The sequence below is a fragment of the Tachyglossus aculeatus genome, chromosome 1 (assembly GCF_015852505.1).
Source record: "Tachyglossus aculeatus isolate mTacAcu1 chromosome 1, mTacAcu1.pri, whole genome shotgun sequence".
Lineage (NCBI taxonomy): Eukaryota > Metazoa > Chordata > Mammalia > Monotremata > Tachyglossidae > Tachyglossus > Tachyglossus aculeatus.
This window is the reverse complement of record NC_052066.1, coordinates 24961922-24976523: the sequence shown is the minus strand read 5'-3', so window position 1 is coordinate 24976523 and position 14602 is coordinate 24961922. Positions and strand designations below refer to the sequence as shown.

General features: G+C 43.5%; 1 protein-coding gene across 1 annotated transcript in view; it reads right to left on the bottom strand.

Moving 5' to 3' along the window:
- Nucleotides 1–14602, bottom strand: part of STAG1 (stromal antigen 1) — a 463433-nt gene that overhangs the window by 49469 nt on the left and 399362 nt on the right. The window contains exons 21-22 of the mRNA XM_038759978.1: nt 8412–8499; nt 2165–2245 (exon numbers count right to left, since the gene is read on the bottom strand). Of these exons, the coding sequence (XP_038615906.1) occupies nt 2165–2245; nt 8412–8499 (169 nt within the window). The remainder of the gene's footprint in view (nt 1–2164; nt 2246–8411; nt 8500–14602) is intronic.

Sequence of the window (14602 nt, the reverse complement as noted above, 5' to 3'; positions counted from 1 at the left end):
CAGTTCCCTCATCTGGAAAATGGGGGTGAACACTGTGAGCCACCTGATCACCTTGTATCCCCCCAGTGCTTAGAACAGTGCTTTGCACAGAGTAAGCACTTAACAAATACCATTATTATTATTATTATTATTATTATTATTATTATTATTATTATTATCATTATTACTCTCCTTACCTTCAAAGCTTTAATAAAGGCACATAATCTCCAAGAGGCCTTCCCTAAGCCCTCATTTCCTCTTTTCCCACTCCCTTCTGTGTCACTCTGACTTGCTCCTTTTAATCACCCCTCCCCAGCCCCAAAGGCCTTATGTACATATTTGCAATTTATTCATTTATATTAATGTCTGTCTCTCTCTCTAGACTGAAAGCTCACTGTGGGCAGGAATGTGCCAGTTATATTGTCGTGTTGTACTCTCCCAAGCTCTCAGTACAGTGCTCTACACACAGTAAGTGCTCAATAAATAGACTGATTGATAGACTACCTTATCTTGCTGATTTTCTACTACAATCCAGGCCGCTCACTTTGCTCCTGTTCAGCCAACCTACTCACTGTATCTCGAGCTCGTCTATCTGGCCGCTGACCCTTTGTTCACATCCTGTCTGTGACCTGGAAATTCCTCCCCTTCATATCCCAGAAGCACAATTATTATAAGCAGCGTAGCTCAGAGAGAAGCAGCGTGGCTCAGTGGAAAGAGTACAGGCTTTGGAGTCAGAGGTCATGGGTTCAAATCCTGACTCTGCCAATTGTCAGCTGTGTGACTTTGGGCAAGTCACTTAACTTCTCTGGGCCTCAGTTCCCTCATCTGTAAAATGGGGATTAAGACTGTGAGCCCCATGTGGGATAACCTGATCACCTTGTATCCCCCCAGTGCTTAGAACAGTGCTTTGCACAGAGTAAGCGCTTAACAAATACTATTATTCTTATTCTTCTTCTTCTTATTATTATTATTACTCTCCCTACCTTCAAAGCTTTAGTGAAGGCACATAATCTCCAAGAGGCCTTCCCTAAGCCCTCATTTCCTCTTTTCCCACTCCCTTCTGTGTCACCCTGACTTGCTCCCTTTAATTACCCCTCCCCAGCCCCAAAGGCCTTATGTATATATTTGCAATTTATTCATTTATATTAATGTCTGTCTCTCCCTCTAGACTGAAAGCTCACTGTGGGCCAGGAATGTGCCAGTTATATTGTCGTGTTGTACTCTCCCAAGCTCTCAGTACACTGCTCTACACACAGTAAGTGCTCAATAAATGGACTGTTTGATCGACTACCTTATCTTGCTGATTTTCTACTACACTTTGCTCCTGTTCAGCCAACCTACTCACTGTATCTCGAGCTCATCTATCTGGCCGCTGACCTTTTGTCCGCATCCTGTCTGTGACCTGGAAATTCTCCCCCCCCCACTTCATATCCCAGAAGCTCAATTATTATAACATTCCTGAAATGCTATACTGAACAGCAGTGCCATTAGGCACCGATGACAACTCATACAAGACAACAATAGTGTTTCCTTAGTGCCTGCAAGGTGTGAAGTACTGTAGAGAGATTCATTCATTCAATAGCATTTATTGAGCGCTTACTGTGTGCAGAGCACTGTACTAAGTGCTTGGAAAGTACACGGACAATGTTTTCATATGTGGTCCACGGTCAACTTGCTCTTGTCTATATCCACCCTGAGGCAAGTCTGCTGAAGAAGACCGTCTCAAAAGAGCTCTCCCCATTGTGTATTGATTTAAGGAGAAGTAGGACGATTCAGGGATTTGGTCTTCTTGAGGGAATAAAATCAGGAAAATCCTTTGGAGGCCAACAACCTTCTTAGCTGCAGAATTTCTGGACCCTCAAAGTTGTGCGAACACAATCCCAACAGTGGTAGTCAAAAAGAAGCTGTCACCCTCCTCAGAAGATTATGATTCCCCCGTCCCCATTTCTCTGGGCATCATTTATGGCAGAAAGACTGCCTCCTTAACAAACAACACACGGGTTGTAGCCTTCTTATGGGCAACAATCCAAAATTCTCATGAGGAAGCAGTAAGACAGCTTCCGATACTGATGGATCAATAAACGTCATTTACTGTAGGCGGCAGCAGAAGAATTCACATAATGAATTGATGCAAGCGGATTCAGTTTGCAACGTAATAGCCGTAGCTATAGAAACCCTTACTTACTTTGGAAGGAGAGCCTTCAGTGATTTTCACCAACTGCCAAAGAATGGAGTAATGGGAACATTGCAAGGCCTGAACCACTATCTGGAAAAGAGAGAGAAAATACACTGAACGATGAAATCTGAACTGAACACAACAATTTCAACCTAAGAGGAAAACTATAATTTCCTATGCAGAACTATGATTTTAATCCTCTTCCCTCTCAGCCCGTTTTAGAAAACTACAGTACTAAAACATGATGCTAGCAATAAACTTACAATATTGAAATTAAAGCTAATTTAAACAAAACAAGCCAGCAGAACAGACATCAGCTCAAATACAGCACTCAAAATTAAAAGCACTGGATAACGAATCCCTTATTCTTAATCATGGCACTGTAATCATTCCAAATATACATATTCCTGGAGTGAAGCAAATAATGACCTTGTTCACCCATAAAAAGGAAAAAAATGCTCTTAAAAACTCTTTCAAACAACGTGGTCCTAGTTCTGTTTGAATTCCCCAGGCTTTCACCAAGTTTACTGAAACCTTAGGAGGTCTCAAATGCGGTCCAGTCTTCTTAAGCATCCCTAAACGAGGAGCTCTATCCAGTCCAGTCCACCCCCTTCGGCTTGGATATGTCTCAAACTGAGGCGCTTGGAACCCCGAAAGAGTAGCTCAATGAATGGGCAGGGAATGTGTCTACTAATTCTCCCAACTCCTTAGTACAGTGCTCCGCACACAGTAAGTGCTCAATAAATACCCCTGATTGACTGACTGCTGTCAATTGATTGATTGATGTCACACTGGCCAGATTCCCCAACTTCTTCGCAAAGTAGTAACGCTGAAGGTGCCCAAATTCCAATCTTTTTTTTCTCCTTTCCCAATTTCAAGGGACCCTTGGGCTCCGTCTTCCACCCCTTCCTCTCATGCTGCTTAACAATCTCTACTGCATCCGGTTCACTTGGCTTTGGCTCTCTTCTTCCTTATTTTTCGTCTCTGGTTTTGCTTCAAAGTATCTTATTTTCTTAGAGATACATCGGCATCATTTCCTTTCCTGAACTGCTCCATTCTCAATTTGAGATTTACAATTTGATTTCCCACACAGGCACTCTGATTGCTTTCCCTTCTGTGTTGCCTCTGCCTATGGCTCTGTACACACTAAGCACTTGATATTCATCTCACTCCCACCCTTAAATACATATCTTCACACTTTGCCATTTCCCCACCCGTAACTTATTTTAATATCTACCTCCCTTCTCAAGACCATAAGCTCCTCGTGCACAGGGATTGTGTTTCCCGACATGTATTGTCCCCTCCCAAGTGCTTAGTACAGTGTTCTGCATGTAGTAAGCGCTCAATAAGTACCATTAATTGATCGATCCTATTTACACAATGCTCTTGGTTTCTTCCCACTTTAATATTTCCTCTCTATTTAAAGTCTATCCTGAAGTCTGTCTATTATTTTATTTCTGGATCTGTGAATTTTCTACATCACTGCCTATTCCCAGAACAGCCCTCTAATCGTAATCCTCCAAACCAGATCTCCTCCTTCTCAGAAAAATTCTCATAACCTCTACTACTTCTGCCTTTCACTGTTACCCCCTTTCTCCGTCACCCTTCTTGCTTTTTCTGTTTCATTGTTGGTTTTCTCAAAGATGGCAAATCCACTGTGGTCTATAAACCAGCAGAATATTCTGTCAGCACATGGTATGAAAACACATCCCGAGACATTAAAAACCAAGCAATGGCTAGTGATGGGGAAGCAGTATGGCCTAGTGGAAAGAGCTCAGGCCTGGGAGACAAAGGACCTGGGTCCTAATCCTGGCTCGGCCACTTGTCTGCTGTGTGACCTCGGGCAAATCACTTGGCTTCTCTGAGCCTCAGTTCCCTCATCTGTAAAATGGGGACAAGGACTGTGTCCTCCCATCTGATTAGCTTGTATCTACCCCAGTGCTTAGTACACTGCCTGGCATATAGTAAGCGCTTAACAAATACCATTAAAAAAACAAATTAGATATGAATTTATGTTAGGGCATATTAACATTATGTTAGAGAAGCAGCGTGGCTCAGTGGAAAGAGCCCGGGCTTTGGAGTCAGAGGCCATGGGTTCAAATCCCGGGTCCATCAACTGTCAGCTGTGTGACTTTGGGCAAGTCACTTAACTTCTCTGGGCCTCAGTTAACTCATCTGGAAAATGGGGATTAAGACTGTGAGCCCCACATGGGGCAACCTCATCACCTTGTAACCTCTCCAGTGCTTAGAGCAGTGCTTTGCTCTAAGTGCTTAATAAATGCCATCATTATTATTATTATTATTACTTGCAAAGAAGATTTACAAAGCAGACTATCATGTCACAAAGAGGGGTTCTCTGCCTCTCCTTACAAATAACTAATTCCCAAGACAGCACCCGGAGCTTATCCGTATTTACGCTTGCAGTGGTCTCCATTGCATAACTAACTGTCCCTCACCAATTTTTGAGGGGGAAAGAAAAGGTTGCCTTTTGTACCACTGAATTACCGCCCCTTGGAAATGATGAGGAAGGGGCCCACTGAGGCCGGGGGGTGGGGAGGTAAGGAGGAGGAGGGGTCTGGAGTAGCCCCTGGTCTGGGCCTGCATTTCATTCATTCACTCAATTGTATTTATTGAGTGCACACTGGGTGCAGAGCACCGTACTAAGCGCTTGGAAAGTACAATACAGCCATAACGCGAGATAATCCCTGCCCACAATGGGCTTATAGTCTACAGTCTGCAGCCTGGTAAGGGGCAACCAAACAGTGATAGGGGTGCGGGCCTCAGAAGGAGGAGGAGGAGGCGGCCACAGCGCAGCACGGTAGGTAAGGTGTGGTGTGGTGAGTGGCTATTGGGGGAGCGCAGCAAAAATAAGCACCTGCCTTCAGTGCCCTCTTACCTTCTTCTCCACTAAATTCTAACAAATGCCATTAAAAAACCAAACAAATTAGATATGAATTTATGTTAGGGCATACTAACATTATGTTAGAGAAGCAGCGTGGCTCAGTGGAAAGAGCCCGGGCTTTGGAGTCAGAGGTCATGGGTTCATGGGTGATCAGGTTGTCCCTCCTCCATTTTCTCCTCCTCCTCCTCCTTTTTGACTCATCTCTTTTCCTCCTCCCCGCCTTACTGCTAGATGTCATTCTTATATGACCTACAGAACTGCCCCACCCAAGTTTTATTGCCACAAAAATTGCGTGGAAAAATGGTGCAATTATGTGCACAAACATGCTATTGTCAAGATAAGAGAAGCACTGGTAAGAAGGAGGTGGAATGAAAGAGTTGCGGAGGCTGAAGAGTAAAATACTTCAAAAACTAGTGAAATTTTGAGTAAGGTAAACATAAAAATCTACTAGTTAAGAACCAGCGGGGTCTTCTGGAAATAAGGGAATTTATCCGTAGGTTTTCAGTCTCTCTATCTATAAAATGGAGAATTGATTTCCTCATCACTAACTTCCAAAAGATGTTTGGGAAAAGTCATTTTCATTAAAAAGCCACTGAAGATAAATGAGATGGAAAGTGCTCCGAGCTCCTCGGAAGAGCAATGAATTTTTGAGAAGTCACTGACATCTCTGGCCCGATCTCCACCATTACTTCTGGGCTGGTGATGAAAGATCATCTGTGCCGTGGCACAGAAGGAGCTCATTGTTATGTTCTCTTCCTCTTATTTCACGATAAATTCAACCAAGTCAGGTGGGTTAGTGTGCATTATCAAGTGCACACTATATAATATATCTGGAATTTAGTGTTACTCTTTTTCTCCTATTATCTCCTTTTCTTCTATCATCTTGCACCAAGATGCCAAGAAGCTTAGGAGAGTTTCCATTTTCCCATTCCCCATAGGCTTAACGTGATACCACAAAGGCACACACACACACACACACACAACACACACACACACACACAAATGAAAACCCAGCAATTATTTATTATGGGGCCTTGTTCACACAACAGTACAACAGGCCCAGCCCCACATGGTACTTGCCATTTCCTTTCCCCAGTCCACTTTGTCAAAGAATATAATCAAATACCATCATTCTAATCATCTCCTTTCAAAACAAGTAATGGAAATAGTAGTAGTACTAGTATTTATTAAGTGCTTACTTTGTGCAGGGCACTATACTAAGCGCTGGGAGAGAAAACACAGGTGGGAAATGAGACATAATCCCTGTTCCTGTCCCTTGGGAGAGCACACTGTTTAAGAGTCCAAGTGGAGGGAAGGTACTGTACATATTTATTACTCTATTTATTTATTTATTTTACTTGTACATATCTATTTTATTTATTTTATTTTGTTAATATGTTTGGTTTTGTTCTCTGTCTCCCCCTTCTAGACTGTGAGCCCACTATTGGGTAGGGAATGTCTCTATATGTTGCCAAGTTGTACTTCCCAAATGCTTAGTACAGTGCTCTGCACACAGTAAGCGCTCAATAAATACGATTGATTGATTGATTACTGAACACACTTCCATCAGGATTGGTACATAAGAAAAATAACTGTGGTAATTATCAATTCATGGTAATGATTGAGCGTTTACTCTATACAGAGCACTCAACTAATCTCTTGGGAGAACACAACGGAGTTGGTAGACACATTCCCCGACCACAAGGAATTACTGTTAATAATAATAATAATAATAATAATGGGATTTGTTAAGCGCTTACTATGTGCAGAGCACTGTTCTAAGCGCTGGGGGTGGATACACGGTGATCAAGTTGTCCCACGGGGGGCTCACAGTCTTAATCCTCATTTTACAGATGAGATAACTGAGGCTCAAAGAAGTTAAGTGACATGCCAAGCACTATACTAAGTGCTGGTAATCACCATGACCTAGTGAAAAGAGCATGGTCTAGCAGGATAATAATAATGATAACATTAATGGTATTTTTTAAGCGCTTAATATGTGCCAGGCACTGGACTAAGCTCTGGGGTGGATACAAGCAAATCAGGTTGGAAACAGTTCCTGTCCCATGTGGGACTCTCAGTCTCAATCCCCATTACACAGATGAGGTAACTAAGGCACAGAGAGGTAAAGTGACTTGCCCAAGGTCACATGGCAGAAAAGTGGTGGAGTGGGGATTAGAACCCAGGCTCGTGCTCCACCCACTATGCCATGCTGCTTCTCTGAGGAGTCAGAGGACTTATGTTTTAAACGTAGCTCTGCTACTTGCCTGCCGGGTGAGCTTGGATAAGTCACTTAACTTCTCTTTGCATGTTTCCTCATCTGTATAGTGGCGATTCAAAACCAGTTGTCCCTCCCAGTCAGGTGGAGATCGGGCCAGAGGTGTCCCAATGAGGGACAGGGACTGTGTCCAACCTGATTATCAATCAATCAATGGTATTTATTGAGTGCTTACTACTTGCCCGAGCCCTGTACTAAGCAGTTGGGAGAGTACAGTACAACAGAGTTAGCAGCCACATTTCCTGTGCACAACGAGAGTATCTACCTCCCATGCTTAGTACAGTACTTGGCACATAGTAAATGCTTAACAAATATTATTATTATTATTGTTGTTAGATACAAGATAATCAGATCCAACAGTTTGACCCACAGGGCCAGGACACGTGTTCTTTTCACTAGATTACATTGCTTCTCTATTTTTCTGGAAATCAATCAATCAATCAATCGTATTTATTGAGCGCTTACTGTGTGCAGAGCACTGTACTAAGCGCTTGGGAAGTACATGATGGCAACATATAGAGACAGTCCCTACCCAACAGTGGGCTCACAGTCTAAAAGAAATGAGTGAAATGTACAATAATAATTATTACGGTATTTGGTGACCACTTACTATGTGCCAGGCACTGTACTAAGAACTAAGGTGGATACTGGCAAATCGGGTTGGACAGGGTCCCTGCCCCATGTGGGGCTCACGGTCTCAATCCCCATTTTACAGATGAGGGAACTGAGGCCCAGAGAAGTGAAGTGACTTGCCTAAGGCCACCGAGCAGACAAGTGGCAGAGCTGGGATTAGAACCCATGACCTTCTGACTCCTGTGTTGCATATGCTGTGGGTCATACAGTGTGCTCCACTGACAGCCACCAAGGCCACTTTAAAAACAGTGTAATCCGAATTTAAGTCTTAAATGGTAAGAGACTGCCTGTATTTCTAAAATAATTGGGTAATTGGCATTTACCTATCATTTTTAAACTTCGATATGCATTACAAAGCATCCTTATTCATTTACCCTACAGTACAGTCCGGAAAACTCACGGAGTTCAGTTCTTCCAAATTTCCCAAGTAATCCAACTCCTACCTGTTCCGGCATAGCTCCATGTTCAATCCCAGTTCTCAGTAATCTGTAGCAATTACCAAAGAGATCCCATTTTGTCAGATCATGAGCACTGTAACAAAACAGCGAGAAAAACACATGTTTCATTAATGGGAAAAAAATATTGCCCCAAGACAGGTTCAATTTCTGTGGCAAGGTGAATGTATAGTTACCAGTAGTTTTGCAAAGGTAAAATAAGAAATTTTATGGACATATTATTCAGGATTAATTAGCTCCTGATATATATACTTAATTTAGCAATGAACTCTGAAAGCACTGTATACATTTATGGACATCATCAGCTGAATGGAGATATTTTCTTATAATCGTGTTAAATGACCCAGAAAAAGATATCAAGTAAAACAAACTCCCAAATCCATCACTTTATTACCTACACTTAAAATCCCACTCATGCGTCATGATATTCCGTTAATGATAGTTAAAAATCAATCGATTATTGAATGGTATTTATTGAGTGCTTACTGTGTGCACAGCACTGTACTAAACACTTGGGAGAGCAAAATACAATAGAGTAGGTAGATCTAATCCCTACCCACGTTGTGCTAGAAGTGGGGACAGAAAGAAATCAAAATCAATTACAGATGGATATGTGCAAAAGTACTGTGGGGATGGGGTGAAAATCAGAGAAGAAGGAAGGAAGGAAGGAAGGAAGGAAGGAAGGAAGGAAGGAAGGAAGGAAGGAAGAAAGAAAGAAGGAAAGAAAGGAAAGAAAGAAGGAAAGAAAGGAAAGAAAGAAAGAAAGAAACAAACAAAGAAAGAAAGAAAGAAGGGAAGGAAGAAAGAAAGAAAAGGAAGGAAAGAAGGAAAGAAGGGAAAGGAAGGAAAGAGGAAAGAAGGGAAAGAAAGGAAAGAGGAAAGAAAGAAAGGAAGAAAGAAAGAAAGAAAGAAAGAAAGAAAGAAAGAAAGAAAGAAAGAAAGAAAGAAAGAAAGAAAGAAAGAAAGAAAGAAAGAAAAGAAAGGAAGATAGTGAGTGCTTAGTCAGGGATAGTCTCTTGGAGGAGATGTGATTTGAGTAGGGCTTTGAAGACAGGGTGAGTGATGGACTATTGGATATGAATGGGGAGGGAATCGCAGGTCAGAGGGAGGATGTAGAAAAGCGGTCAGTAAACGGTACGGTGAGATCAAGGTACCGTGAACAGGTTGGCGTTAAAAGGAGTGAAGTGTGTCGTTTGGGTTTTAGTAGGAGTGCAGTGAAGTAAGGTCGGAGGGAGCTAGCTGATTTTAGCTCCTTTACTCCTATCTCTCCCCGTTCTGGTCAATACTTCCCTCTTCTGCTCTGAGGGGGGAAGAGGAATTGAATCTCCATTTTGCAGTTGAGGAAACTGAGGTACAGACAAGAGAAGTGACTTGTCTGAGGTCACAGAGCAGGCAGGTTTTTAGGTAGAATACTGGTAGAATATATGGGTTGAATGAGGGAGATAAATTGAGGATTTATCAATTTATCAAATTTCCAGTGGCTACCAATCAATCTGCACATCAGGCAGAAACTCCTCACCCTGGGCTTCAAGGCTGTCCATCCCCTCGCCCCCTCCTACCTCACCTCCCTTCTCTCCTTCTCCAGCCCAGCCCGCACCCTCCGCTCCTCCGCCGCTAATCTCCTCACCTTACCTCGTTCTCGCCTGTCCCGCCATCGATCCCCGGCATCCCCCGGGCCCGGAATGCCCCCAATCCCTCTGCCCATCCGCCAAGCTAGCTCTCTTCCTCCCTTCAAGGCCCTACTGAGAGCTCACCTCTTCCAGGAGGCCTTCCCAGACTGAGCCCCCTCCTTCCTCTCTCCCTCCTCCCCCTCTCCATCCCGCCATCTTACCTCCTTCCCTTCCCCACAGCACCTGTATATATGTATATATGTTTGTACATATTTATTATTCTATTTATTTATTTATTTTACGTGTACATATCTATTCTATTTATTTTATTTTGTTAATATATTTGGTTTTGTTCTCTGTCTCCCCCTTCTAGAGAGTGAGCCCACTGTTGGGTAGGGACCGTCTCTATATGTTGCTAACTTGTCCTTCCAAATCACGTCCTCCCCAAGACTTTCCTACCACTGTAGAAAGCATCACCATCCTTGTCTCACCAAGTCCATGCCCTCGGCATTATCCTCGACTCATCTCTGTACTCATCTCTATATTTGTACAGATTTATTACTCTATTTATTTTACTTATACATATTTACTATTCTATTTATTTTGTTAATGAGGTGCATCTAGCTTTAATTCTGTTTGTTCTGACAATTTTGACACCTGTCTCCATGTTTTGTTTTGTTGTCTGTCTCCCCCCTCTAGACTGTAAGCCCGTTGTTGGGTCGGGACTGTCTCTATATGCTGCCGACTTGTACTTCCCAAGCGCTTCGTACAGTGCTCTGCTCACAGTAAGCGCTCAGTAAATGTGATTGAATGAAAGAACGAAATGCAACCTACATACTCAATCTGTCAGGAAATCCGGTCAGTTCTACCTTTACGACATCTCTAAAATCCGCTCTTTCCGCTCCATCCAAACTGCTACCACACTGAGCCGAGCACTGATCATATACTGCCTTGACTACTGGATGAGCCGCTTTGCTGACCTCCCTTATTCCTACCTCTCCCCGCTCGGGTCAATACTTCACTCTTCTGCTCTGATGGGGGAACAGGAACTGAATCCCCACTTTGCATTTGAAGAAACAGGCACAGACAACAGAAGTGACTCGCTCACGGTCAGACAGCAGATAAGTGACCGAGCTGGAATTAGAATCCATGTTCTCTGGCCCGTCTCCTGGACCCGTGTTTTATCCACTAGGTCAATGCTGTTTCTACTTAGTCCACGTCTCCCAATTCTTAAGAACCTCCAGTGATTGCTTATCCATCTCCACGTCAAACAGACTCCTTTCCATCAGCTCCCTTCTATTCATTCACTCATTCGATCCTATTTATGGAGCGCTTACTGTGTACCAAACACTGTACAAAGCGCTTGGGATGATGACGATTACATTTGTTGAGCGCTTACTATGTGCCAAGCACCGTTCTAAGCACTGGGGTAGCTACAAGGTAATTAGGTTGTCCCGCGTAGGGCTCACGGTCTTAATCCCCATCTTCCAGATGAGGTGACTGAGGCACAGAGAAGTGAAAGGACTTGCCCAAAGTCACACAGGAGACGAGTGGCAGAGCTGGGATTATTCACTCATTCATTCACTCAATCGTATTTACTGAGCACTTACTGTGTGCAGAGCACTGTACTAAGCGCTTGGGAAGGACAAATTGGCAACATCTAGAGACGGTCCCTACCCAACAGCGGGCTCACAGTCTAGAAGGGGGGAGACAGACAACAAAACAAAACATATGAACAAAATAAAATAAATAGAATAAATATGCACAAATAAAATAGAGTAATAAATCCGTACAAACATATATACATATATACAGGTGCTGTGGGGAGGAGAAGGAGGTAAGGCGGGGGAGGGGGGGGGAGAGGAAGGAGGGGGCTGACCATAGAACTGTGAGGCATAGAAGTACCCAGGAGCATCATATAGCTCGAGAATATATATCATATAGCTTAGAGAAGCAGCGTGGCTCAGTGGAAAGAGCCCGGGCTTTGGAGTCAGGGATCATGGGTTCGAATCCCGGCTCTGCCAATTGCCAGCTGTGTGACTTTGGGCGAGTCACTTAACTTCTCTGTGCCTCAGTTACCTCATCTGTAAAATGGGGATGAAGACTGTGAGCCTCCCCGAGGGACAACCTGATCACCTTGTGACCTCCCCGGCGCTTAGAACAGTGCTTTGCACATAGTAAGCGCTTAATAAATGCCATTATAAATGCCATTATTATTATTATATAGCCAGATACGATTGATAAAGTTTGAAATGATAGCTTTTTCCCAAGCCCGTGCTCTTTCCACTAAGCCATGCTGCTTACAGTACAACAAACAAACACTTGCCCCGTCCATGGCGAGCTCACAGTCTAGAGGGGGAGAGAGACATTCATTCATTCATTCAATCGTATTTATTGAGCGCTTACTGTGTGCAGAGCACTGATATGCAGAAGTCAAGAAACGAATGACAGATATGGACCTAAGTGCTGTGGGGCTGGGAGGGAGGATGAATGAAGGGAAAGAGCCAGGGTGACGCAGAGGGAGTGGGAGAAGAGGACAGGAGGGGCTTAGTCAGGGAAGGTTTCTTCTACCTTACCGCACTCATCATCATCATCATCATCATCAATCGTATTTATTGAGCGCTTACTATGTGCAGAGCACTGTACTAAGCGCTTGGGAAGTACAAATTGGCAACATCTAGAGACAGTCCCTACCCAACAGTGGGCTCACAGTCTAAAAGGGGGAGACAGAGAACAAAACCAAATATACTAACAAAATAAAATAAATAGAATAGCTATGTACAAGTAAAATAAATAAATAAATAAATGAATAAATAGAGTAATAAATATGTACAAACATATATACATATATACAGGTGCTGTGGGGAAGGGAAGGAGGTAAGATGGGGGGGATGGAGAGGGGGACGAGGGGGAGATCTCATCTCCTACTATAACCTAACTCACATACTTCAACTGTGAGTCCCACGTGGGACAACCTGATTACCTTGGATCTACCCCGGCGCTTAGAACAGTGCTTTGCACATAGTAAGCGCTTAACCAATACCAACATTATTATTCCCAAAACGCTAACACCGTACCTCAATCTCATCTATCTCACCGCCAGCCGTGTTCTCCCTCTGGCTGAGAACTCCCTCCTCATTCATAGCAAACCGGCCACCGCTCTCCCTATCTTCCGGGCCCCACTCAAGTCACATGGGGAAGCAGCGTGGCTCCGTGGAAAGAGCCCGGGCTTTGGAGTCAGAGGTCATGGGTTCAAATCCTGGCTCCGCCGCTTGTCAGCTGTGTGACTTTGGGCAAGTCACTTCACTTCTCTGTGCCTCAGTTACCTCATCTGGACAATGGGGATTGATTGTGAGCCCCACATGGGACAACCTGATCTTGTATCCTCCCCAGCACTTAGAACAGTGCTTGGCACACAGTAAGCGTTTAACAAATACCACCGTTATTAACCCCGGCAAAGCTGTGTGACTCAGGGCAAGTCACTTATCTGTGCCTCAGTTACCACGTCTGTAAAATGGGAATTAAGACCGTGAGCCCCACGTGGGACAACCTGATTACCTTGTATCTACTCCAGTGCTTAGAACCGTGCTTGGCACATAGTAAGCGCTTAACAAATACCATCATCGTTATTATTATTGTTATAAATTCCAGTGATTGGCTGATTCCTCTGCACCCAGTAAATTCTCAATAAGTACCACATATTGATAGAATGTGAAATGAATGTTATTTATACGTAGCTCTGTGTTTCGCTGATATATCTACTTTCTATCTTTTCGTTTGATTATCCCCAGGTTTGGGAGAGCTTTGGGGGCTGTGGTTCTTCCTACGCATCTGGGTTTCCAGTGTACAGGTACATCAGTAAGATGTTTTCTGGATATCTGTGAGCCCACTGTTGGGTAGGAACTATCTCTTTATGTTGCCAACTTGCACTTCTGAAGCGCTTAGTACAGTGCTCTGCACACAGTAAGCGCTCAATAAATACGATTGATTGATTGATTGATTGAATCAATCATTCAATCATTGGTGCTTATTGAGCCCTTACTGTACACTAAGTGCCTGGGGGAGTGCAATAGAGTAAGTTGACATGAGTCCTGCCCTTATGGAGCATTCAACCTAACAGGGGGAACAGATATTAAAAGAGGGGTAGCAACAAAGTGTAAAGATATGTACATGAATGCTGTGGCAGGGGGGACAGGGAGAATGGGGTGATTATCAAAGCGAGCATAGACTCACAGGTGCATAGGTGATGCAGAAGAGAGGGACAGAAGGGTAGGGATATAAGAGGCTAGTCTAGGAAGGCTTCCTGGAGGAGAAGTACTTCAGCCAAAGGGTGTCTCCCCCAGTTGAGCTGATGAAACTTTTCGGAGATGCAAAGCTTTTGTTTATATGCATATATGTACGAATATACATAACATATATCAAGCCCTGCTTTCCTTTGTAGAGCCATGGAAAAATACAAACTGCTTTATCACAGTTAATACCAGTCTTCCACTAACCATGATAAAGTAACTCTCCCATGGCCCTTTGAAAGAAAGCAGGAGTGTCGACTGTGAATACTTAACTTGTATG